Source organism: Micromys minutus, assembly GCF_963924665.1.
Source record: "Micromys minutus genome assembly, chromosome: 4".
In the NCBI taxonomy this organism is placed as follows: domain Eukaryota; kingdom Metazoa; phylum Chordata; class Mammalia; order Rodentia; family Muridae; genus Micromys; species Micromys minutus.
The window spans coordinates 70,017,497-70,044,975 of NC_137973.1; the positions used below are offsets into that span (position 1 = coordinate 70,017,497).

Genomic DNA, 27,479 nt, shown 5'->3' on the forward strand with positions numbered 1-27,479 from the left:
AGCCATATGATAAGTGTTTATTTTAAAAGTACCATGTTGATTAGCATTTTGTTTTTCCCATTACTGTTCTGCAAATGGAGACCCCAGTGATCTGCCACTTGATATACAAATATAAGCACCAGGGCTTTTTAGATATAGGTCTGTGGCCTCTGATTCAGTCAGTGTGTCTTGTATAAACTTCAGCTCTAACTTACCAGCCAGAGAGTCAACTTACAATCTAGAAGGTAGGCAATAAGCTGAAGATTTTCCCGGCATTTTCCTCTAGGTTTTTGTGGTCGACTCTCCAGGAGGCCACTGTGATGGGAACTCATAAGTGGTAGGTGCCCCCAAAGAGTGGCTGACTGCTCCTCCTGTGCTTGAGAAGCCTTCTGGTGGCCTTTCAAGTTCGCTGTGTTCAAAGCACATAGCTTTGTGATGTTCAAAGCATGTAGCTTAGGAAAGGCAATCAAGTGAATGAGGGGACCTGGGTGCCCCTTGGTTTTGCCTTCATCTGTCCTTTGAGGGCCCCAGCTCTCTGCTGCCTCGGAGATGGCATGAAATGTGTAGGATTCACTCCAGTTGAAACCCGTGAGAGACACATGACTCCTCAACCTCTTCCTTTCTTGGATGTAGAAAGACCCTTCCTAGTATTTTGTTTGTTTGTTTGTTTGAGTTCTTTGTATGTGCTAGACACCAACTCTCTGTTGGAGGTAGAGCTGGTTAAGATTTTTATTTTCTCTCAGCAAACTGCCTCTTCACTATCACGATGGCATCCTTTGCTATCTGCTGGTGTTTGAGTCTCATGAGATCCCATTTATGCCTAAGCATTTGGGATCTTGTTAAGAAAGCCCCTTCTTATGCCTGTAAGCTAAAGACTATTTTCCACCTTCTCCTAGAGATTCAGGGTACTCAGTCTTACTTTGAGGTCCTTGATCCATTCAGAGTGGAACTTGGTGCAGGTTGGTATTAGGAGGTAGCCTCATTCTTCTACATGTAGTCATCCAGTTTGATCTGCACCATTAGGAAAAGATGCTATGTTTTTTTCCAAATTGTATTTTTGGCCAGAAAAACAAACAAGCAAAAAAAAAAAAAAAAAAAAAAAAAAAAAAAAAAAACCCACAACAACAACAATTTGGGTATAAAGCTAAAAAGAAGTAAAAATTGCTGAGAAATATTTTTAAAGCATTTTGTGTCCTTCGCCATTAAAGAAATTGGAATTACAGTTGGTGAGATTTCCCTTTATCTCAGTCAGAATGGCCAAAATCACATGTGTGTATAAATCAAACCCTGGAATGGCAGTGGAGGGCAGGAAGCATTTAACCATTGCTGATAGCAACACCAACTTGGCCAATATGGAAATCAGTGCAGGGAGTAAGGCTATGGACCTTTAAACCTTCCATGAGAAACGTATATTATACCTAGTGCTCCCAAGACTCAGGAGTCATCTTGAAAGAAGGGAAAGGAATTGGGCATCTGCAGTGCAATAGTATTCGCTAGACATGACATGGCCTGTATACACATGGCCACACAGCAGCTGTGACTTCATGCAGCACACCTGAGCAAGATGAAGCCAGCCAACATCCCAACGTTGGGGGGAGATGGGCCCATGAAGCCGCACCCCCTAGCTGAGGAGCTATTGGCAATTGTTGGTGTGACTGCAGGCCGGAAGGAGAGTCAGTTTTCTCTTCAGGGATCTGACACCATGCTCCAGCAGATGTTCCCACAGCTGTGCACCAACAGGCAACACTCTGTGGATGGGGTGAGTTCAAAACAAAGAACACACGAAGGAAAAGAATGGATGGATGGGGAAAACTACAGATGCAAGAATGAAGGTCAGTTTGCTCAAAACTCCTTATTTGCACGTATTTCAAATCTCACACAATGAAAAAATAAACTAGAGGAGAATACACACAGAACTTTGATTGTTTGCTTAGCATGTACACAGCCCTGGATAGACTAACTACACATACACATACACACATTCTAAAATTTGGAATGGGGTTGGGGCTGGAGAGGGAGTTTAGCAAACAGACTATTGGCTGCTCTGATAGAATTATAAAATGCATCCCAAAGTTTTATTTATTTTACTATTTTTACTACACTACACGCGTGAGTCGTGTCCACGGAGGCCAGAGGCGGTGTCGGACCCTTCAGATTGCAGCTACAGGAAGCTGTGAGCCTCTTATGCGTGCTGGGAACCAGACGATGGGCCTCTGCCAGAGCAGCCAATAGTCTGTTTGCTAAACTCCCTCTCCAGCCCCAACCCCATTCCGAATTTTAGGATAATTCTTTGATGGAAAATATTTATGTACTTCAAACATGAAATTAATGAAAGTAGAACATCCCCTCCCCCTTTGTGGAGAGAGAGGCATCTTGCTTTTGCAGAGACTATGTCCTGAGACAGGACAGGAAGTCATGGCTTCTGCATTAGTTCTACAGTCCCCTCCCCCAACTTAAGTCATGGACAGTAGAGGAAACTTACGGGTAGATGGTGGCTGATGTGATTTATAGGTAGAGGATGTTTTTGTCATACATCCTCTGAGCTTTTAAAAACTGACCTATACTTTGGTGAATAATGGTAATAAAAAGGAAATTGTAATATGAAATAAATTTGAAAGAAGACTTCTTGAGCGCATACAGTCAGGAAATTTATTGGTAGCAATTGGTACGAAACAAATAGCAAAATGGAATAAATTTGAATAAATTCCTGCCCAGGCAGTCATAGAACATGCTGATAAATATTTCAGCCTAAACTGATACAAAGTATATCATAAGATACTAACTTTGAAGGAATTTCTATGCTTTGTATTTAATAATATTTCACCAAATAGCACACACATATCGGCAATAGGGGGAAATAAAACTAATTTTTACTAGGTGCCTTGACCCTAGTTGATGACCCTGTCTAATAGATGTGAACCCCAGACATCCTGACCTTGTCTTCTGCTTCTGCCCGTATCATGAACGTTCTTTCTGACTACGGAGGCAGTGTGATAAACTAGTGTCCACGTGACCACCAGTGTCTGGCCCTGCCTTGGCTCGAGCAACCCAAAGATTTCTCTAGCTCTAAAAGATCCACTGATGAGGGGGGCTGAAGAGCTGGCAGACTGACCACAGAGGCACTAGTCCCTGACCCCCCCACCCCCACCATAGTGTTCAACAACCCAGCCCAGGCACAGGAGGGTACCCAGAGGCCAGAAGATGATGCTGGATTTTCTTGAGCGGGAATTGTGAGCTACATATTGTAGGCACTTGGAAATGAACTCTGGTCCTCTGGAAGACCAACAAGTGCTCATAACAGCTATCCTTTCAGCTTCTGAAGCTTCTCTATTCTCTAAGCTTTTTGTAGAGGTTGAAGCATCACATGATTTGGAGCTGGGTTGAAAGTAGGTTCTCTACTCACTAGATGGTCAACTGCTCTAGTCCAGGACATCTGGCCCCTCTTAGGCTCACTGTCCATAACTGGGCAGTAAATGGAGTTTACCTCACTTTCAGGAAATACAGTTTTCTTTTCTTCGGTGGCACTGGGGACTGAACCCGTAGCCTCATGCATGATAGGCAGGTACTCTACCCCTGAGCTATGTGCCAGTTTCTTTTTACTCTTAACTTTTTAGGCCTGAGATTTGAACTCAGGGCCTTGTGCTTTCTAGGCAAGTGATCTACCACATAGGCAAGTGAGCTACAGCCATAGATCCATGTTTGAGACTTCAGTGAGATGATCAAGGCAGGAGCTTACGTAGATCAGGTCATGCATGGCAAAATTAAGAGCACCATCAAGGTCTCGCCTCGCCCCGCCCCTCCTCTCCTTTCCTCTCCTCTCCTTTCCTCTCTTCTCTCTTCCTCCCTCCCTTCCTTTCTCTTTTTTTTTTTTAAATGTATAGGGCTTGCAGTTGTTTTCCATTTTAGAAATAGTTGTGATTAGTACCAAAATTGAATCAGATCCTCTACATTGAAAAAGACAGTCTCCAATTTCTTTGACCGTCGAGGGTAGCGGGTACCTGTGTAATTGAACATATGGGGCTCTCTAGCAGACAGGGGTCGTGTACATATCTCTGTGTTTCAGTATGTGTATGGGAGGGGTGTGAGGGGATGGTGTAACATTGTAACATGCTGAACCCTTTAAGATTGAAGTAGTCAAGAGCTTCTGCTTGGGTCCCAAAGTCAGGCTTTTGGGTCTTGCCTCTGGCCTTTACCACTGTGTGGGTTCCTTAACCTACCCCGACATCTGTAAAATGTGTTACACTTAGTACCCCCCCCCCCCAGACCTACTGCCAAGACTGAGAGAGAGATGAAAGTTGATTGGCAGCATGCTCATTCTTAAGTGGTGGGCTGCATGCTTCTGTTTCCAGCAGAATAGTTGGGCACCCTTGGAGGTGTGCCTCACGGAACTGATCATTAGTCGTCATGTGTCTGGTAAACAGACGAGGAAAAGGCTGCTTCCTCATTCAGCAGAGATTGGATTACACCCACATCAGCCTGAATTTCACTACTGCTGCCATGTTCATGTTCAGGCTGCAACTGAATCCAAGACTTGCCCTGTGACTCCTTGTTATAATTGGCTGGCACGGGTTAAGTATAAGAGCTAATTACTCCAGTCTGGCCTCTGGGTTTGGTTGTTTTGTACAATTTACTTATGTAAACAGGTGTTCTCTATGTGAACATTTGTGGAAGTCACAATACCAAAACAGATTAAATATAGAAGCAGGCTGCATGCTACATCAGTGTTTTAGCGACAGAGAGAAAACATCATCTGTTCCTCCTCGTATTTGGGGCTAGTGTGAGCTCTGTTGGTTTGATAATGTTCCTCGCAGTTGATTGATGAATTCATCTGGGATTTTATACCACTCTCTGCACCTGCACATTTGAGGGCTATTTGATCGGCATGGCCATGTCATGGGTCTCTTTCTGGGCTGGATAACCGAGAATGTGGGGAAGAGCAGAAACAGCTGCTTTTCAGGTTGGTGGCAAAACGAGTGCCCAGCTGGTGTCCTGGCTCCCTGGCAGTTGGGTATATGGAAGTACTGCTCTGACTCTTCAGAGTGGTGTTTGTGCTAGGAATCCCGATTCCCTTTTGTTGTTCGGCAGTCTTAACTTCTGCATGCTATTCGTCAGAAATAATGTCTTCCGATCCCTTCTCTTTTAAATTAGATACACGATTGTTCCGTCGTCTATCAATATTTCTTTTTATATATTTTTTTAGTCTGGTGGGGGTGCAAGCATGTTCCCAGTTATCTGGTATCTGGATCCTCTGTAGCTCTGGCTTTTCCAGGCTCTGCGTTCCTGGGGTGGGCAGGTTCTGACAGGATGCCGAGGGTGGGGACAGAGGCAGCACCAAGTGAATCAGGGGAAGGCAGTGGGTTCCCTCTTTCTTAGCAGGATCACTGCTTCAGGCCGCCTTTGAATTTGCGCCTATTTTTATGTTTTCTTCAAAGCGTCTTTCAAGTGATAACAGTCATTAGCTTCTCTCCTGCCACATGAACTAAGGATTTAATACAGCCAGTGAGAAATGAGCACCTTCGCTCAAACCAGTCTGGGGGAGTTGCTAAGAAGGAACAGTTGAACTCCTGAGTTTTGGTGTGATGGGCGGGGGCCTGGGATTTGGAGAGTATTAAATTGATTTCATATTCTGAAATCGAGTGATCAAAAGAAACTCCTCAAGTAAAGCAGTCATGTGACACAGCCATGTGACATCTACTCACATTAATTCTTTGAAGGTATAAGATTAAAATTCCTGAAGCCCTAGCTCTCTGATCATGCCACAGTTTTGCCTTTTTCCCCCCTATTCTGAGCTTCGGATTCAGAGACATGGCCTCATTTTGTGGACTGATTGTCAGATTGAAGTCTCACTTTGGTGGATGTTGTCAGTACTACCTGGAAAAGTGGAGCTTGCAATTAAGCGGAAGCAGCCCAGGGGTCACCAGCTAAGCACCGCAGGTGTGAAGGAAGCATAAAGTAGAAGAGATGAAAAACTAAAAACCCCCATGACCTCTTGTGCACCGATTATCCAATCTGAAGTCTTCCTGTGCTGTTTTGCAGATAACAGCCCAGAATGACCTCGTAACTGTGTCCTTTTCTATCTAGACAATACCCTTTTTCGTTTTCCATGAAACAGGACACACCTTTTCAAGCCAAGGCTTCATTGTAACCGTGAAAGGGAAACATCTTGCAGTAGTCCTTCATCTTGCCACTCTCAGTAACATTGTATTCCATTTCATTAAGGAAGAAAGTGCTGGTCCTGACCTATTAACCAGAAGGCAAGGAGGTTGTGACCTGCTATTTGAAAACAGTGGTCCAGAGGCTCTCCATCCTCATTTCTGGACATCCTCGGCCCTCCCTGGAGACTTGTCCCCCTCTTGAAATCCTCCCTCATCTTGGCATCTGGTGCCTCCTCTGACCTTATCACTTTTCTCAATCTCGTTTACAGCATTTACTGCAAATTGGCTCCTATGCTAATTACTGATTTACAACTCATCTCAGTGGCCTGATGGTGAGTACAGTCAGGGCATGAGCTCTGTGCTAACCTCATCCATCAACACACACATGCCCCAGGGTGTCCTGGCCACCAAAGCCCCTGGAAAATGCACAGTACCTGGATACGCCTCTGCCTCTGTGCTGACACCAAATCACACTGCCATTGTTATGGCTATCTGCTGGGCTGCCTTGATTTCTTACATATCTGAAAGAATGAGATTAGGTTGGGGCTGCAAGTCTGTTAACCTTTGACCTTTGCAGTGTAACAGGTAATTACTTCAGCCTACAAGGCCTGCGTTTCACAGCAAGACTGTGTCTTTTCCTGTGTTTCGTGATGATTTGTGGATCCTTGGCAGGACTCTATGTTTATGGAACATTTTACTTATTTATGTTGGAGCCATTTCTCTACAATGTGAAAACATCACACAGAGGAGAAAGAATGTAGATACCGTAATCAGATGCTGCCTCTCACACCTGGAGCCCAGTTTGGAGCCTTTGATGATAGCATTCAGAGAAGAGCAGGACCCATTTTACGTTGACACCCAGTATCTACTGAAAGGCTGACCTTATTTAGAGGAAGTCACTTAATTTAGGAAGGTTGTCCCCATTCAATCTAATTTCAGAAGCTTGACTGATGGAATAGGACCTGTCCCTGTACCATCTTGACTAACAGATGGAGCCATAGCCCCATCCATCTTGAGGCAGTGCCTGATTAAAATATATACCATCCTTGGACTTCCCAGACTATAAATTTGAGGAAGAAATGTATGCTGTTTATGAAATTCTTAAAAACTGCCTGCCAGAAATATCTAGAAAGTCGTAGCTTGAGAAAGAGCGAGGCACCGACACACACTCAGGGGTGGGGCTTTTTAGTAGTTCACATCACTCACAGTGGATTTCGGTAGGACATTTCCATACATGAATATAATGTACTTCTACCACGATCACCCAGTTGCCCTCTCTTGTCTCACCTAACCCAGCTCCTCCTCTGACTCTTCCCCCTGGTCCTCAGTAACCTCCATGTCTCCTCCCCTGGCAACCAGGAACAACTTTGCATAAACAAGCTTGCTTCCCATAATAGTTTCTTTTCTGGGCTTGGTGGACATCTCAGCATATTTAGCAAATCTGCTCATCCATAGGCAGATTTCGCTTTTGAGCATCAAACACTCACGGAGACTTAGAAATGGGTTTATTCTAATTCTGCACTCAGCGAATTTGCAGACAAGTTGCCTTACTTGGATTCCTTCCCATCCCGCCTGCCTGCCACTTACCCAGGCTAAAATGTATGTCAAAGGAAGCAGGGCTCGTCTTGAAGGAGATTTGGAGAGAAAATCTTTCTTCAATATTTAAAGGGCTTGACAAAGTCATGTTCATGTGGAAGTTGGTTTTGAGAGCAGGAAGTTAAAATCAGGTGGCTTATTTACCTTACGGTTAGAAAGCGGTTCTAATAGGATTGACGAGGGGCACTAATTAATCACCCAGGGTCTCTCCATTCACTAATCATATTGCAGGAAACTTCACTGCTGGCTGAGACTCAAGGGCAAACCTTGGGCTATCCGCCAGCTTATTTTTCATAGGCATTATGCTACGGCTATGAATTAATGCAAGCCTAATGTATTCTGTCAGTGGTTTATTCTCCCTTGGTGATCTCTGGTTAAACAGCTTTAAATGAAATTTCATATTAAGCATGAAAAGAACTTTTCTTTCAGATGAGGAAAAGGGGATTAAAAAAATCATCTTTGTAATCTTTTTCTCCCACAGTTCTGGTAAAAAATCCGAAAGATTAGTTGACTAAGGCACAGATGGCATAGTAGCTTCTTGCCGTTATCTGAGAAGTGACCTTCTATTAAGCTTAGGAAACTTTCTCTATTACATATTAATTGCAGCAGCACTCTGCTCATTAAGTATCCACTGAACACAAAACGTCTTAGCCACTTGTTCTTAAGTCTGCCTTCGTGAATGCAGTAACTGTATTGGTGCGAAATCTAGTCTGTCAGGCTGCCCAGGGTCATGTGGCAAATGCTGGAGCTGGTTTTGAACCAGAGCTTGTCTTATCAGGCCATGTTACCATTGGTAATTCGTATGGTCCCCCGATACCTTCATTTTACCTTGGGGTGATTCAGTGGTCTTAATCTTTACTAATGAAATGTCTATTTCCATATTGACTCTTTACATTCATCTGAGTTATTTTTGAAGCATGTTTTTTGGGGGTACATCATGGTGCTTTATTCAGAGAACAAGAAGTTGCAGGCATCTTTGAGCCAGGAATAAAGTTAACTTCTTCATATCCGTTATGCTGTTCTTCATAACTCTCCAAAAAAATAATAATAGGAAAGGAAAATTCCAGAGTGTTCACATGGATGGCTTCCAAGGTGGTGCCTGTTGAGAGCCCAGCTTCCCATACTCAGGCTCTGCGTGCTGTGGACAGCTTGTTCTGTGTGCCCATGAATTTCCAAGAGTCTGGGAAGTAAACTCTTACATAAAAGAACATATAAATGGCTGACGTGTCAAAACCCATTCCCTAAGAGAGCGGGTCAGTACTTGGTGGCATCCATGGGTTTCCTGTGAAACTCCTGCTCCTTAGTATGCAGAGCTGATGTGCTTGGCTGAAAGGGATCCATCCCGGCTCTTTTATAGCATCCTGAAAAGTTGGAAAGGGGGAAAAAACTGAGCTGAACATACAGAATAAGAAACGAACAGCTGCCTTTGGGCTGCCTTTTGTTTTCAGGCCTCTACTCCTTCCGCCTTTGTGAGTCACAGAGCCAGGGAGGCCATCAAATGCCTCATGTGCTGAGCCTTTCTTGTGGAGGCTGTTTGTCATCCACAACAAAGGGCTAATTGCTTCTGGGCCGTCTTTCACATGATAATCAGTGGATCTGGTTCTCCTCCACGTGTTCTCAGCATCTTACCTTCATCTCACATTCATCTTCTCCCTATTTATTTATTTTTAGGTTTTGAGTGAATGTAAAGGATCAGAGAGATACCGCCAACCTAAACGCATTAAGGGAATTTTAAACGCGGCCCCGTGGAAACGGAGGCACCTGCCACCACTTTTCTTGTGATTGATTTGATCAGAATTATAAGTTGCCATCGCTGTTGTAAAGGCTCCATATTATTCCTAGGAAGTGGTGTTTGTCTCTTAGGATTTACCAGTTCAAAAGGCCCACTGTGCGGAAACTCAGTCCCTGCTAGAAGAGGGACCTGGAGTGTTTTGAAGCTCTTTTGGTGTGCTCTATATAAGTTCATTTCTGAAGAATTCTTGTTTTATTCTAAGTCTGAAATGAGACACGAGTCTGTGTTCAACATGGTTTTGTCTCGTAGCTTTGCCTGAACGTACAGTTGTGTACGTGTGAGACACAGATGTGGCTTTGCATTTGAGTGCCCCAGAGTGAACTGAAAAAAAATCTCTCCTGTGGAGTTTATGCTTCCATAAGGACCCCCATGGTGTGGATTTGGAAACTGAGGAGTTGGGAGGTGGAATTACTTCACCAGGCTCACGTGTTTGGGATTCAGACCTAACTCAAGATAGAAAGACAGGGAAATGTTTGTAGATCCCGAGAAGGAAAGAAGCAGTTCTCAACCAGGAATCTGATGCCATCCACCCAGCAGCATCAAAACAAGAACTTCAGAGCTATTAACTGCCTAAGGCCTTTCTCCCTTCTCAGCCCTAAACCTACAGTATACTAGGAATTTCCTAGAAACCCCATTTACAGGGAAAGGACATATGCTAACTTACTACACCGGGTAACCCCAGTGGCTTCTGGTTTCCCTCATTATAATCCAACTAAGGCGTCCTCAGAGCCTCCCTATAAGCTCACGTATCAGAAGGACGAAGGAAGGAAGGAAGATATTTTAGCGGTCTTTTGAGATTTGACTTGAGAGCCACCAAAATGGTTTCTATGGCTAATATCAAGACAGTGCTGACGTTCCCTTGAGAAGCTCAGCCTACATACATGTTCTTCCTTTGGGACTTCTAAGAATCCCAGTCATGCACTTAGACCTGTCTCATTTTCCTGTGAGCCCCCTCTTTCTCTTAATCTGTACTCTAGAGCCTGTTTTAAAACACTCCAAATCTGCTTGATGAACTGTTAGTCCTGAAATTCTTTTGTCTTGGAAGCAGGAATCCCAGTTCAGCCAAACTTGAGGCCCGTACGTGAGGCTGTGGGAAGAGTCTCCAGACTATGATATGGTGGTGCAGAGCTCTGTCTCAATCTCCTCCCGGCAGACAAAAGAGACAGAGCTCTGTCTCTTCTCTTCTCTTCTAGGCACATTTATCTAACGGCCCATAGCCTTCACCATTTCTGCTTCTTGTCACTAAGTCGTCTGGAGGCTCCTCATAGTTTTCACCCAGGTGTTCCTGTCCCTTCCCTCTTTGGCTGGTGTCTTTCTCACCAGGATAGCTGAGGTGGCCTCCCAACTTGCCTAACTACTTGCAGCTTGGCTCTTTCTCTTCGTCCTCTGTACTGGAGTGAATAAGTTTTCCAAGATGCAAACCTGGTTTCTGTTCTGCTCAGAGCTCTCACATGGTTTCCCATGGCTTGGTAGTCCATGAGTGTACATACCTCACACCTGTACTAACCATGCCCTTGCCTTAGCCCTCTGGCTTCTAGGTTCTGAAGCTTAAAAAGCCACATGTGTAGGACAGGAAAGATGGCTCAGCTGTTAACAGCACCTACCCCTTGCTCTTACAGAGAACTTAAAGAGGTTCATTTTCCAGTACCTACATGGTACCTTACAACTCTCTGTAACTCAGTTCTAGGTGCCTCCTTTTGACCTTTGTGGGCATTGAGGCACACATGTGACACACTCATACACGTGGGCAAAACACTCATGCACATAAAATAAAAACAAACCTTTTTTTTTTTTTAAACTGCCATGTATTACAGTGACCTTGTGCACATGTGACTGAGAGCTCTTTGCTTTCTGCTGGCTTCTGTGTGGCAGGACAAGGGACTGCTGAGATGTTGCATCGCTAATAAGTCCTCTAGTGCTGGTCCTGGTCCTCCATCCTGTGAGGACCACTGCTGGCCTGAGCCTTGAAGCATACTTACAGACTCCCGAAGGGACCCACTGTGCCAGGCTTTGATCCTTCTACTTCAGCTGCCTCCTCTGCAGGAGAGGGGCTCCCATTGTCTTCCCTTCCAAAGACAGCAAGAAGGTTGCTTCCTAGGAAGCTCCCTCTGTCAGAGCCCCCTACCCCCCACCCAATGCCTCTGTTTCTAGGACAGCTTGTCTATGCCTCGAGAAAGGCTCCATTCCCTGAACCTAACTTGTGATTTTATTTATGTGCCCCCGTTAGTTTTTTAATAAAATACATCATCTTTTTTTTTTTTTCCTTTTGGGGGATGTGTAGGGATGGCATTCAAGACAGGGTTTTTCTGTATAACCTTGGCAGTCTTGGAACTGGCATTGCAGACCAGGTTGGCCTCAAACTCAGAGATTCCCCTGCCTCTAAGTGCTGGGATTAAAGGGTGTGTGCATGTGGGGCACCACCTCTGCCTGGCTTTCTCATTCGCCTTTCTATCCCTGGCACTTAGCATGATGTCTGCTCAGTCCCGAACATCTGAAATGCCTTGATTGAAATAATCCATCTTGTACCCTTACAAAGAGAAATCCTATTTTGAGTTTTATTTGTGTTAACTATTTTTGTTTGTTTGTATTTATGTGTCTTAAAGTGTCTATGGTATTTTGTTTCTAAGTTAACAAGATCTTTCAGCACAAAAGCTGTGCGCCTAAAAGCACTAAGCTTCTAGACAAGAGCTGGTGAGTGCCCTGCCTCTTGCTGCATAACTCCAGCGGCAGGAGCCTGTTCCCACAGAGGTTCATGTTTGGCTACAGATAACTTACTTCTTACGCTTATAGTTTGACATACTCCCAGTCCATTTCAGCCTTCATAGCACTCCTCTGGTGTGTTTCAGCCTTGGCTTTGTCTAATGGCTGGGGAAGGGGTAACAAATGGAACAGCTCAGTCAGAGCAAGCCTTTTTTTTGACTGTAAGACAAGCAAAGATTAGTGAGCTGTAAGCTTGCAACTTCCATGTTTCTGTCCAGAAGTGGATAGCTAATCCCCCGTGCTCCTTTTTTATATGCTTGCATTGCCTGGGTAATTTCCAAGAATATGGACTTTATTGCTTACATAGCCCTCCCCGTCCATATCTCAGATTACTAGCTCTTGCTAAAAATGTCAAGGTCCAAGCTCTAACAAAGAGCTCTCTAAACCAGACTGAATCAGAATATGGGCATTTCTTTAAGGCCTTCTCCAGGAACAGTGCACATTCAAAGGGAAAGGCCCTTTCATCGTCTCTGGGAAGATACTGCAGGCTCTTGGTGCTGGGCAGTTCCAAAGAAGTTCCTTTCCTGGCCCTGTTCTCCTTTCCCAGGCTCTGTGTGATGGATTGCTCCAGATCCAGTTCCTGGCACCAAGCCCTGGCAGTGTGTGTTCACAGTCCCATAAGCAAGCAGAGGGTAGCCTTCAGGTGGAGGTTGAAGACTGAATTATGTATTATTCCCTCTCATGCCCGGTCACAACAGTTGGCCCAGCAGTTTAGAACATCTGGGTTTTCATTCAGTTACCTGGAAAAGAATCACAGCCTCCTACAGGACAAAGGAAGCCCCTGAGCACTGTGGCTCTAGGCTACTCTGAATGTTCTGCTCACACAGCATGGGAATTATGTGAATCACCCGAAACTGTGGGTGTATTTTGTAACCATTCATTAGGACTGCCATGAAATGAAGTAGAAAAGATCTCAAAGTAGAGTTTGTTAGTGCCTCTGAAATATGTAGATACTCTGTACTCTGATCTGGAAGGATCCTCAAGCCGGTGACAGAAAAGAGAATGAAACAGATGTCAGGTGTTCACCTTTGCTTTATTTCTATACATGCTCTCTGACTGTCCTACTGTCTGACATGAAAAGTTGTTATTCTTTCCAGTCCTGTGTATGCATGCAGACATGACAGGCCATGCCTGGTGTGATGGGGAAGGGCTGAGGAGAGGGAGCCCAAGTTCATCTTACCAGGGTTTTTTTGATGCAGAAAGGGAAGTGACCCGTTAGGGTGGCCACTGTGGGTAGAAGTTGTGGAGCAGGCAGGGGACTTTCTAAACAGAGATGGGGGCAGGGAATCATCTGTTTTCTCAGTCAGTGGGATCTGCCTTTTGTCATCTTTTATGTGGTTTTGTGGACCCCACATTTGGAGTAGTTAGTAATGTTTGGCATTGGTTAGATCAGGCAAGGACTGCCGGGCTCTGGGAAGTCAAAGAACCCTTCCGGGACTCTTGACCCCTCTGGGGACACACTACAGTCTTCTCAGTGGCCTGTGAAGCCTGACACAGCCTGGCTGCTGTGAGCCTCTGTGCTGTGCTGCCCGGTTCCTGGCACTTTGTGCCCCATTTTGTTCCCATCTGTCCGGGGCCTCAGTCCAGATGTCTGGCCTCAGCTAGGGTGCTGTTCGGACATCCTTTGTTTTCCATTCTGTTTTTATTTATGTGTCTCTCTGTGTGTGTGCCCAGAAGAGGATGTTTAACCCCCTGGGGCTTGAACTGGTGGTTGTGAGGACCCCACATTTAGTCTTTTGTAACAACAGCAAACTCCTACTTCTCCTAGTTTCTTGAAGGAGAGCCCTGGCTGCTCTAGTCACACTGCAGCACCTGCACCTGCTCTCCATGGTGTCCCCATCTCCTCACACTGCCCTCCCCCCTCCACGGTGTCCCCATCTCCTCACGCTGCCTTCCCCCCTCCACGGTGCCCCCATCTCCTCACGCTGCCCTACCCCCCTCCACGGTGCCCCCATCTCCTCCCGCTGCTCTCCCCCCTCCATGGTGCCCCCATCTCCTCCCGCTGCCCTCCCCCCTCCACGGTGCCCCCATCTCCTCACGCTGCCCTCCCCCCTCCACGGTGTCCCCATCTCCTCACGCTGCCCTCCCCCTCCACGGTGCCCCCATCTCCTCCCGCTGCTCTCCCCCCCTCCACGGTGTCCCCATCTCCTCCCACTGCCCTCCCCCCTCCATGGTGCCCCCATCTCCTCACGCTGCTCTCCCCCCTCCATGGTACCCCCATCTCCTCCCGCTGCCCTCCCCCCTAGCAGCAGCCCCGAGCAGCCTGCTCATCTGTGACTTATTGCTTGTCTTCCTTTGCACAGCCTGGCTAGCATGTCAGGACCACAAAGCAGGCACTTGTCCTCTTGGTTCCCTGGCTTGTCCGAAGCCCTCCAGTGGCTTCGTTGCCCATTGTAGATGCTTAGCAAACACTGCCTTCCCATGTCACTGTGCTATGCAGCACCAGGGCTAGAGGTCTGTAGGCAATATGTCCTCTGGCCTCACAGACTGGCAAGAGACACAGGCCCTGGCCTCCAAGGGGGATTGTCCTGCTTACAGAGTTGAGATTAGTCTGTCATGCCATCTTACCAAGACCATTCTGGACAGCTATAAACTGGGACATCAGAACCCAGTGGCAAGAGCAGGATTGACTTTTTGCTCATTGAATTTTCCACCAGCTCACACTCCCTTCTTTGCTAGGGCAGGAATTGTGCTCAAGGGCTTTTTACTCCTCAAATAAGTCCCTACCCTACCAAGACAGGTAGGTATTGCTGTGTAAACTGGCCACCCTTTTGCCAGAGCTGGAGTGTTGGCTCAGAAAAAAGGAGAGTCAGAAAATGTAAGCTTCCCTGCCGGCTCACTGGTCACTGTCCAGGGACAGCATCAGGTGCACCTGTCCTGCCTGTTCCGGACCTTTACGTTTCTCAGAACGTTACTCAGATTCTTTTAGGCTGTTGGTGAGGCTCAGCTTCTCGCTTTGGTCTTCAGGAACTTTGTTTCCGACTGAGCAGATCCCAGGGATGAAATTGCTACACTTTAAGCAAACAGGAGTGAAAAGAGTATTCGTTTAGAAGCTGCTTGAGAACTTGGATGAGGCCCGGCCCTGGTATGTAATTGCTTCCTTTTAGGAATACAGCTACTAGAGGTGGTAGAAATAGATGATGGTTTTAAAATAATGTAGTTTTCAAAAATGCAAAGCAGGAGATTTGCCTCGCAGAGACTTTCGTTAGCAGCAAAGTACTCATACAAGAAAAACCTCCTTCAGAGTTTCTGCTAGGTCCAGCCAGCCCTGGGAATGGCACCCAGGAGTTGATTCTGTCTGCAGAGCAGTGGGTTTTATTGCCCGTTTACTGGGCCCAGTGTATGCTTGGAAAATGCTAACCACTGAGCTGCAGCCCAGGCCCACGTTGGGATGTTGAAGGGCCATAGTTTCCAGGTATAAGCTCAATTAATAAACCTTCCACCTCCATCCAGTCATTACTGAAAATGTCACCAACTTCTCAGTGGTTCTCGGTTCTACCCACACTTCCTCCGTTCTCCGGACAGGATCAGTTCCTGTCTGCCTCTCCAAGCCCCTGCCTTTGGATCCCTGTGGAGTCTATGCAACCCACATGCTGATTCTTCTCATCAGTGCCAGCCTTTCCCACCCCCTCCCACCCACAACACAGTCACAGATGGTCCCTGAGAATCCTCCTGTCACCAGGGTGATGAATGGGTACCTTACAAGGTCCAAAAGTGCCTTGCCACACTCTGAGTGCATGCTAGCCCCGCCCATCTGCGGCCTCTATCCCTGCAGACTTGTAATTCTCTCCTTACCCACCGGGTAGTTTTATTCTTTCATGATTTGAAAGTCCTCTGAACTGTAAGCCCATTGTAAACAAGAGCTGTGTCTGTTTTTCTTGTCTCTGTTTATCTTGAAACGTGTAAGGTCACAAGGTCACATAGGAAGTTGGAACTCAAAGACTTGAGTATTGGAAAGGGGTGGATTGGTGGCTTTTTGAAGTATCCATTTAGTGCTAGTTAGGATGAGACACTGTTCCCACCCCAAACAATGGAGTCTGCCAGGATGAAAATAGTTGCACAGGGAGGAAGAGCTTTTCCCACTTGACAGGGTGGCAGATGTATCCTTCTGGAATCACCCCGTGACACCAGAGACTGTTTTCCTTTCCATCAGTTGTGCTGGCCCGGAAAGCCCGGTCTAGCTTCCGTCACTGTACCACTCCTGGTTCCCATGGGGCCATTCTCAGTTCTGGCTGCAGCTTGGATGCCTAGACTTCAGAGGAGCAACTTAGAGTATTAGGGCAAGCATTTCCCAACGTTCCATCCCAAGCTGGTCCGTAGGGCATGTTTTAGACATGTTAGGGGAAACACAGAATGAACATGCTCAATCTGAAAAACCGTGGGTTTTTAAGTACTACTCTGATGGCTAAAAGGTTTTGGGATTTTATGCTAAAGGTGCTTCACCCCAGCAACCAGCAAAGTCTGTGCAAATACACCACAATTCAGTAAAATTCCAAGCATTTTAGAAAAAGGAATATGCGGGGCCTAGAGCGGTGGCTCAGTGGTTAAGAGCTCTGGCTGCTGGTTCAGAGAACTTGGGTTTAGTTGCCATCATAGGCAGTATATAACCATCTGTAACTCAGTTCCAGAGGATTGGATGTCTCTTCTGGCTTGTGTGCGCACTGCAAGCAAAATACCCATATGCATAAAAATAAGTAAAAAAAAATTATTTTGAAAAGGTTAAAAGGAACATTCAGTGGTACCCATTCCCCCAGTGACCCAGCTCAGGCCACCCGCCTGTACCCTGCTGGGAGAAACAATGTTTCTAAATGTATTCTGTTCTCTGTTAAACAGGAGTAATCTCAAACATCTGTCTACTGCATGGAATTTTGCACAAATGTAATTTAATGTAAGCTTATATTTCCCAGGAGTTATGCTTTTAAAAAGAGAGAGAGAGAGAAAATTAATTATAAGATGAAAATTGCCAAATAAATTATAACATCTCAAAACAGGATAAATAACAAAACAGCAGCTAATGGGATATTTTATATTCCTTGTTCCTATTAGATCTTGAACCTGGTGTGCAATTAGCTCTTTTGCACCTCAGTCTGAACTAATCAACTTCCTGGTGGTCACTGGCTAGTTTTGACCACATTGTTAGTACTGGTTTGGCAAGCTTACATTCAAAACAGTATCGGGGCTAGTCATAGTGGCCCGTGCCTTTAGTCCCAGTACTTGGGAGGCAGAGGCAGACAGATCTTTGTGAGTTCAAGTCCAGCCTATGTCTACAAAGCTAGTTCCAGGCCAACCAGGAGATAGATAGATAGGACATGATGAGATATGTCTCAAAAAAAAAAAAAAAAAAAAAAAAAAAGAAAGAAAGAAAGAAAAAAAGAAAATTTCCTTAGTAGTAAGATCTTATTGCTGAAGATGAGTTTCACTTCAGGACACAGAAACCAAGTTGGAACCTTCTTTACTAGTTGATGCTTAGCTTTCATAGTGACAAAGGTACTATCCAGGCTGCTGGGGAGCACAAGTCATCAGTGGACTTACCCAGTGGTGAGCCCTGCATGCGGCAGTCACAACCTTACAGAGAAGATGTACCCAGCCAGAGTGCATGGGTGGTCAAAAGCCAGCAGCTGACATGGTCCTTGGAGGCAACATAATACTGTTGTTCTGGCAAATGGACATGTTACCAAACTTTCTTCTAAATAAGTAGGTTTACACTAGTAGGTTAATGTTCCTGGCAATCTTGATCAGGGAAGCTTCTTTTTGTAGTAAGCAATAGTCAATAAGTTTTTTTAAAATGCTTTATTTGTTTTTGAATGATTTATTTTATGTATATAAGTACGCTATTGCTGTCTTCAGACACACCAGAAGAGGGCATCAGATCCCATTACAGATGGTCGTGAGCCACTATGTGATTGCTGGGAATTGAACTCAGGACCTCCAGTGGTCAAATGGGTCAAATAACTGGTTAAAATGCTGAGAATAAGGGACCATTGAGGATGAGTGTTCTACCTTAAATAAGACATCTATATGTATCCTCCGTAGGCCATTGCAACTTAGGAACCCAGAGCAGCTGTGGTCACATGCACAGTATGTGCACAAGATCATGCCAGTCCTGTAATTTCAGCAGGGGTGAGGAAAGGGTGAGGGCGGGACTCATGAAGCTCCACCCCTACCTGAGGAGCTATTGGCAGCGGAAGACTGCTGGGGTAGGAGGCGTCTTTATTTTCTTTGGGAATGGCCCATACTCATGGAGACAGCACTAACTAGACTTGTTGAATTAGTTATTAATGAAAGAAAAAGGGGGAAATGTGGATATGAGAGGGACATATATGGTGGGGGATTCTGGGGGAGAAAGTGGGGATAGTTCAAGGTGGCTATGATACAGATTCATCATATATATATATATATATATATATATATATATATATATATATATATATATAATCTGGGGATTGAGAATTGAGAGTATAGCTTGGTGATGGACAGCTGCTTGCTGTGTAAGAGGCCCAGAGTTGGCTCTAGTACCAAAAACAGAAATGAAAATGGCGTCTGAGCTCATATTTAGCATCAACAAAAGTATTGTTACTCATTTTACAACTTCAACAGTTCGATGGACAGATTTTATGCCAATATTTGCATACAGTGCCGTGTGGGAAGAGGGTGGGTTTGGTTTTGATTCCTTCTCAGAAGAGTAATGGGGCACTATGACCAGTTCCCAGTGCCCCCCACCCCCGTCTCAGAGTGGGGTCAGTGTGGGGTTTCTGGGCGTATTCCCTTCAGGAAGTGGGAAGGGGGAACTCTTCAAGTGCTGCGTGCCTGTCTCTGGTTTTTTGGCTCTTCGCTGTTAATTATTTGGAGCTGGAACAACTTGATTTTAAAACAAAACATATGGGCTGAGTGCACTGGGAAGACATTTGCTGCTGATGTAGTGCTGAAGCTATGCAGTAAGCTGAGGCCCCGCCCTGTTCTAGTGACTTGCTTAGGTAGGAAGAGTTCCCATAAACTTTCCAGTTGTGCCCCTCACTCCAAATTCTTAGAGTCCCTTTGGACAGACACAAGTCAAGGCAGGAAACACTGAAGCCAAAGCATAAAGGAGCGTTTGAGTCTTTCTCCCTTCTCTCTCCTCCGTGGAAAACTATATCTTTCCAATTTTTTTGTTTTAAATTCTGATTCTTGAAAGAAGAGAAAACAATTCCCCAAAGTGTCAAGAGGAAAAGGGAGAACTGTATGAGAAGGGAAGAAAGCCTTCCCCACACCCCAGCCATGTCCCCCACGTTTCTCCATGGGAACACTGCATGGAGAATGTCCCTTTGACGATCAGTTCATGTGCAGAGGCAACATTTTGTCCCTTTATTGAGATTGTCTCTTGTAGCCAAGGCTGGACTGGAACTCCTGGTCCTCCTGTCTCCTCCTTATAAGGGTTGAGGTTGTGGGTAGGCACCCACCTCTTACTACACCTTTTCTGCTTGCTGTCGTCATGATATATGAAGTCCTGGTCCTGTCTCACAGAATTTTGGCTCAGATGCCATCCCTTTGCCATCTCGAGTGGGGGATGGGAATTCATCAGTGAGAACTCCGTTCCTCCACGTAGGACCTATGTGCTCTACAGAAGAACTTACCCATATCCCCCCCCCTTTCTTAAAAAGGGGCCATTACAGTGTCAGTTTCAAAGTAAAACTACCATGAAGGTCAAAGATGACATTCTCCTACTCAATAAGCAGAGAGCCTGACAAAAATCAAAAGCAGAGGTGCATGATCGGCTGGCAGGGACAGACATCACCCACCCTGCTTAGCAGCGAGATGGGCACTTGATCAGGACTGTTCCATCCCACCCACTGCTCATGGTGATACTGTGGCTGTGCACTGAGTCAGGGGCCGTGACCGTTGTCCACAGAGAGCTTTAGCCTTAGGTCAGACATTTCCTCCTGGAGTGCATTTGATTTCAGTTGCACACAGCAAAGCCTGAAGTCTGCCCTGATCTGACAGAGTCCTGTGTGGTGCCTGTCTGTCAGCTGTGACTATATTCCATCTGGAACCTATGAATGCAATACTAACATGCCAAGTTGTTTCGTTCCTGTACCTTTTTCTTGGTTTATATCAGGAATATAAAATGAAATAGCACACTGACCAAGGAAGTAGAAGGGCCTACCACAGGTTTGTTTGTTTTTCGTGCCTGTTGAAAACAAAAAACCTTTCTAAGCATGTGTGTTGGCTGTTTTTATGTCAGCCTGAAACAAGCCAGAGGCATTTAGGAATAGGGACTCTCAATTGAGAAAATGCTTCTACAAGTTTGGTCTGTGGGCAAACTTAGGTTGGCAAGTCTGGGGAGGCATTTTTTTTAAATCAGTGGTTGATGTGGGAGGGCCCAGCTCACTGGAGGTGGTACCATCCCTGGGTAGGTGGTCAGTCCTAGAGTGCATGAAAAAGCAGGTGAAGCCAAGCTGTAATCTCAGCCCTCCTTGGCCTCTGCATCAGTTCCTGCCTTGAGTTCCTGCCCTGTCTTCAGTGGTGGGCTGTGATGGGGAAGTGTCAACAACCCCTTTGCTCCCCAGGTTATTTCCTGTTCATGGTGATCTGTCACAGAACTAGTAAACTCACCATGACTGCACGATTTAAGTAGCTCCATTAGAGCATGGGTAGGGAGAATAGAGCTTTTTCTTTCCAACCTGAAGACACACTAAAGCTTTTCTATGGGTACTTAAAGTATAATACACTCTATCTCATTTAATACCGATTTTTTTTTCTTTAAGGTCTGGGAAGTTCTAGTCTTATAAATAGGAATACATTTCTGAATGACTGATTTTTCTCTGTCTTTCTCCACTCGGATTTCTTGTCCCCCGCCTCTATCTAAAGTGTCAGAACTCCCTGCTGTGAGTGGCAAGATCTTGCTGGGTAGACGAGATCCTCAGACTTCCCTGAACCTGGGGAATAACCATCTCCCACTGCTGAGCTCTTCTGACACCCTCTCAGCAGAGAGCTCGTCTGACATTTAACTTAATCAAGATGTTAGTAAAATAAACAGTGCTCTTACACCCACCATCCGACTGAAACCGCTTGTCACCCCACCCCCACCACCTCGGTGTTTAAAAAGGAAACTCGGACTCTCTGTGGAGTCCAGTCACGCTCAGTCCTGGCACTGGCTGCTCCGTGGGTGGGCAGCACTACTCACTTGCCATCCGATCTTCCGTGACCCAGTTATAAGACACACGGGTGTTTTCAATACCGTGGGGGGTCGGAAATGAGACCATGCCTTTTAAACCACATTTCAGTTTCAGTGATGTTAAAATCTAAGGGGGGAAATGTGCATCTCAGAGCAGACAGGGTATAGTGAGAACCAATTAAAGTGGGAACCACCGCGGGCTCTGCTGCTTGCGTCATCACCGCCCCTCCCCCATCATCAGTGGGGCTGGGAGGAAGTCTGCCTTCACTCACTGTGCAATGTCCTGTGTGTGCCAAGTTTTATATGGGGCTGTGGGACATGCTAGGGAGAGTAATGGAGGCCCTTGGGACCTCAGTTTTAGTGTCTTAAAAAAAATACAATCTGAGGGTTATTTAGATCACATGGGTCACAAGGAGAATAGGATTCTCCCTGCCATTGAAGGAGTGACAAAGGGTTGATCAGAGGACACAGGGCTCCCGTGTTCAATTTCCACTTAAAATGGTTCGATGGGACAGAGATCGCTGCACCTCTAATGTGTGCCCTGAATGTTCATGTCTAAGGAGCAGGTTCTTACATTCACCCCCCCCAACATTCATTTCATTCAAGATTCTACCTAAAGATTATAAGTCTGTTCCCACCCCGTCTCACTGTTACAACAATCTTAAGTAAGTATTTCTGTTTCTACTTAACTCAGATTTTAAAGAAAGCTGGGGTTTTGTTTTGTTTTCATCTTATCTTGTTTTCCTGACCAAGAAGTGTAGTAAAACCCCGAATTGTAAACCTATTTGCATGAGTGAAGCTGTGGTGCTTTTCCTGACACTTACCCCATCTCCTCTTCTCTTTCAGTTTTTGGGAATAACGTTTCTTGGAATTGGACTGTGGGCATGGAATGAAAAAGTAAGTGGAACGTCACGGAGAGGAACAGGTTTGGTTCAAGGCCGCGTCTCGTCTCGAGTGTTTCCCCTTGGTCTTTGATCAGCACGGGGAACAAACAAACCATTGTCTAATGAGAGGAAGACTTGTTTGGGTGTCTCGGGCGATCACGACATCAAAATGATCCACAGAGCCGCAGAGTAGTGAGTGTATTCAACGGAGGGTGTGACTGGGGTTTGATTCCACGATGACCTCAGTGTGCTTATAAATGTCACCATGTGGCCTGTAACCTTTCGTCTCCCTCTCCCGTCCTTTGAACCCTTTTGGAAGATGACTTAAGTGATAAAAAATGGCTTCTCATTAGACCGTGTGGTGGGACGGAAGCCAGATATAAATTTATGTTTAGATATCAGATAAACTCGTCACTGGTCCTGAAGATCATGAGCAGGCAGCCACAGGACATAAATGTCAAGAAATGCTCAAAGTCCATGGTCAGGTAGTGTATAGAAAAAGGAAATCCAGACATAGCAAATGGTGTATTCCAAATCAAGGTGATGACTGCGCTCAGGGCCATTTCCGTCCTCGGCTGTGCTGGTGAGCACCCCCTTGTCCCCACTGAGCTCAGATGCGTATGTTGATTTTTCTCTGAGTCCCACAGTTTACCACTGAAATCCAAAGCTGGGAATCACCCCGTCTTTTCTCCCTGTTTGGGAGTGAAATCACTCAAAGCTTGTTTTGGCTACACATGGTTCTTACTGGCTCTTACTTTGTGAGAGTGAACTGTGTCCGGTGGTCTGGCAAACCTAGGAGTTAGTTTATTCTTCAGGAAAACCTTTTTCTTGTCTACTGAGTGTTTGTCCTTCTGAGCTTGGCTTTTCTTGAAGGCAAAGGCTCTTTTGGAGGTGTTAAATCTATTAAGAGCTGTTATTAGTAAATAGAAAGGAGGCCCAAACCAGGCCTTCAGCCAAACTAAAGACGTTTAGGTGCCCATGAGAGTTTGACAAGTAGAGCCTCTTCTAGACAGACCCATGAAACAAACTCGGAGTGAAACCACAGAGTGTGCGGTGTTACCCAGTGTTAGAACATTGTCTCGAGTCAACCCTCAACACTGCATAAAAGGGGACATGGGTTCTGTTGGTAAAATGTTTGCCACATGAACATGTGGACCTCAGTTCATCTCCACACTGGTGAAAAAAGCCCAGTGTGGTGGTACATATTTTTAATTTTATGCTGGAGAGGTGGAGACTGGATCCCCCTGGAGACAGGCTAGGGAGTCTCTGGTGCCTGTGAAAGACCCTGTCTCAAAAACATGAGATGGACAGCAATTGAGAAAAGACACCTGAGGCTAACCTCTGGGCTTCACATGCATGGGCACGCATGTGCATGCAGACTTGCATAGCACTCTGAATATGTGAACACAAATGCATACACACATACTAAATGCATGAATGTAATAATAATTAAAGAATAAGGAGAAAAAGCACCACTCCTTATATTTATGAAGTGCTTCTATAACATATAAGATAGACTATGGAAAATGTACCACTGCCCAGCAGACAGTAACCCTTTGAGACAAAACCTTCCTTATACAAAGTAAGACAAATTAAGTTCGCCAAACAGATAAGTTCATCCCTCGAAACTTCTCTGTTGAATACCAATCTTCTCTTGGATTGTGGTTAGCTGCTTCTTCATCCCAGTTAAGCCTTGGGATTTGTCCTGGTGGAATCTCAGAAATTCCCCTTTTAGAGCTCTCTGCTTGGTTAAATGCCAGATGACACAGCTTCTTACAACTTCTTTAATAAGATCCTGTTTCTGGCAGCTTTGCAAAAGATACTGGAAGGCATTAAATCAACTAATTGTCTTTTCTTGTAATAAACAGGGAGTTGGTCATTTTGAAGATTTTTTTCATCTTTATGAAATACAATTATGTTTTTATCTCATTTGTTGCCTCACATGTCTTTTCTGATGAAATGAAAAAAAAATTGGCAGCATCTCCCAAATACACAGTATGCCACAGTATTCAGTAAAGGATGACATATCAGTCCTTTGTCAGGGCCACTGCCAGTAAGTGGAGCATTTTTCTTGAGAATTGAAGCTATATGACCCAAGTCACTCAGCGACTACCCAGCAGACCTTGATGAGCAAGAGGAGGTGGAGCCAAAAGTCTCCAGCCATACAGTGGTTCAGTCCATGGCCCACATAGGCCTCTCTCTTGCCCCTGAACGGCACATTTTTGTCTGATGCTCAAGAACTGTTCTCCAGGGGCTGGAGATGTAGTTTTGTTGGTATAGTGCTTCCCTGGGGTTCTCAGGGCCCTGGGGTCCATCTGTGGTACGTAAACCAGATACGGTGATCTATACCTTTAACCCCGTCACTCTGGAGGTGGATTCAGGGGGACCACGAGTTGAAGGTCGTTCTTGGCTATGTAGCTGAGGCTGCATGAGATCCTATCTCAAAGAAATTAAAAATGGGAGATGGGGAAACGAGAAAGGAAAACAAATATTGTTACAAGGTATAGTGGTGCATGCCTGTAATTCCAGCACTTGGGGGTAGTATGAGAAAGATGATTATAGATTTGAGGTCAGCTTAGGCTGCACAGTAAGTACAACCCAGTGTTAAAAGCATTGATAAGAAATGTGATCTTTGAGCCATGAACGAGATGAACCTTGGCTACGTCAAGCAACAGAAGTCAGTAGTTCCCTAAGATCTCTAGGGAACTGACTATATTCACACTTCTTCCTACATCAAAGAAGGTCAGTTACAGCAGCTTTGTTTCCAATATCTGATGTGAATGACACACACAGCCTTTGAAATAACATGCTTGTTAAGTTCTGGGAAATGGCCTCTTATTTCTCTTGTTAAGAACGGGACTCCACATGATTACCTTGTTTCGTGGGAGAATTAGGTGTTTTCCCTTGCCTGCTTGGTCCACTTTTCAGCTCATTATTACCTAGTTCCCGGCAGGGCGAGGGGAGGTGTTGCCCCCTGTCTATTGCAAGGAAGAGTTTTATGGTTGTTAACAGGAGACAAGTGGACTCTACTTCCCCAGAATAGGAAAAAGCCCTTCCTCCATGCTGTGTGTGCCTTTTGGGATTCCAGTGTCCCCTGCCTTCTCTAACACAGCCCCTACTACTTGGCAGACAACTCTTTGAGGACAGCGCTTGTCAGTCAGTAGGGCATACCAAGAGGACAGGGCTTAGAGCTCAGCGGCCATGTGACCTAGATACAAATCCCTTATCTACCGGGGAATGGAGGGAGGGGGCTTCTCCCTTCAGTGATTTGGTGGGTTGGCCTCTCTCTCTTTCTGTCTGTTTCCCAACCTGGGGTGCCCAGCTGGTAGGTTTGTCATGAGGGTAAAGTCATGCAGGCCACCTAGAACCTGAGCAGGGTGGCTCTCAGGACAGGGGCCTTCTCCACAGCAGGTCGACCTGCAGTTCCATAGTGCCTAGCGACTGCCCACACAGACATGCCTGGGCTTTCCTCGTGTGCACCCGAAGGACAGGTCCAACCTCACCCCATCTCTCTCTTCTGTTTGTGTCATTCATCACACACAGAGACCCTGTTGGCCACGTTGTTTCTGTGTCCCCATACTTGCTGTCATGGCCTTCCATCTCTGAGCCCATGGCAGCACTCTGGATCTCTGCCCGGTAGCCTCTCCCTGTAGACGGGCTGTGGGCTGTCACCGAATCTTCCTCTAAATGCCCACAACTGACAGAGAACTTGGCATCTCAACCTCAGGCTGCAGACTAAGACAAGATAATATACTGTGGACCAGATGACTAATTGTAGCCCTTCGTCTCTCATAGTCCCGAAGGCCGGCCGTCTGGATCAAGGCGCTGGCCGGTTCCATTCCAAGAGAAGGCTGTCATCCTGGTCTGCAGAGGGGTGAATCCTCACTGTTTCCGCACAGGGCAGGACGAGAGAGGGCGTGCTCTGGTCTCTTCTTCTCACAGGGACCCCTGTCAGGTCATGGGATTTCAGCCTAATGACCTTCTCTAAGCCTAATGTCCTTCAAGACATCATTGTCAACAGTCGGTGGTGATTATGTTTCAACATATCAGTGGGCTGGAGGGGTGTTCAGTCCTAAACAGAGCCTTTATTGCTATTTCTGTTTAAACATTCTGTTTAAGACTAGAATGTTCCGAAGTATCTTTTCTGCTTTCTGAATAGATACAGGAAAGAATCTGGCAACTGGCAAGGAACATGGGGACCTTAGAATATGGGGAGATCTCTGTGTAGAGCTGTGTCTGTGGGGCGGTCGCTCGCTAGTGTGGGCAGGGACTGTGTCTTCCCTACCTGTGACAATGCCAGCCTGTGGAACGTGGTCCAGCTGCTCTCCCAACAGCTGCTTGGATACAAGATTTTATCTAGGCTTAAAAGATGACTGTGCCCCTCTTCATCTCTTCCTGATAACTTAGGAAAAATTTTTTTTTAATGTGCAAGAAAGGATTACTTGAGCCACTTTCTTGACAAGGTAAAATGGAAGAGATCTTATGTCTTTGAAGCAGCCCGCTTTCCCACTTGTGAGCATTTCTACTAGGTGTGAGCTAAGCTGCTTTTACCCCATTTGCATCTGCTGACAAGCTCTCCTGGTACTCCTCATCCCTCCACCTCTGCCGCAGCTCGTCCATCCGGGTTCTTACGAAGTGGCTTTGCCATGACATCTTCTCAGAGGGTCTTAGATGTGTTTCCTTAGTGCCCTGCCTGGTCTTTTTGTGGACGTCCTTCAAAAACGCATTTCCAGTTCTCCAGGACCACCCCCTTCATGAGTAGCCGCATGCTCTGTGAAATGTCACACCTGCCATTGTCGGCATGGGAGTGCTTCTTTCCCTCTTCTCCTGGGGAAGTGCTCAGCACAGCGAGGACTGGCGTGTGGAGAGTAGGTGAATCAGGACCCGCTGTCATAAACACTTCAGCGAAATTCATCTGGTCTGGGTTTGCACACATTCCGTACGCCTGCCTCTCTCCGTCTCTCGTCCAGCCATTGGAAGGAATGCGCTTGTGTGTGCAAAGGCAGGAGAGCCCAGACCCTGGGGTGCATTCCTGCTATTTTTGCAGTTCTTCTCCATGTGGGTTGACAGAAGAAACTGCAGCCTGCCAGGTGGCGCACAGAGGCTGCTCTGTGCTGGCCCTGAGGAAAACCACAGACACTCCTGAAGTGCACTGGCTTGGA

General features: G+C 45.9%; 1 protein-coding gene across 1 annotated transcript in view; it reads left to right on the forward strand.

Moving 5' to 3' along the window:
- The window catches only part of TSPAN5 (tetraspanin 5), a 150,121-nt gene that overhangs the window by 97,146 nt on the left and 25,496 nt on the right, over positions 1-27,479 (forward strand). The window contains exon 2 of the mRNA XM_080916084.1: positions 22,280-22,330. Coding sequence (XP_080772210.1) covers positions 22,280-22,330 — 51 coding nt within the window. The remainder of the gene's footprint in view (positions 1-22,279; positions 22,331-27,479) is intronic.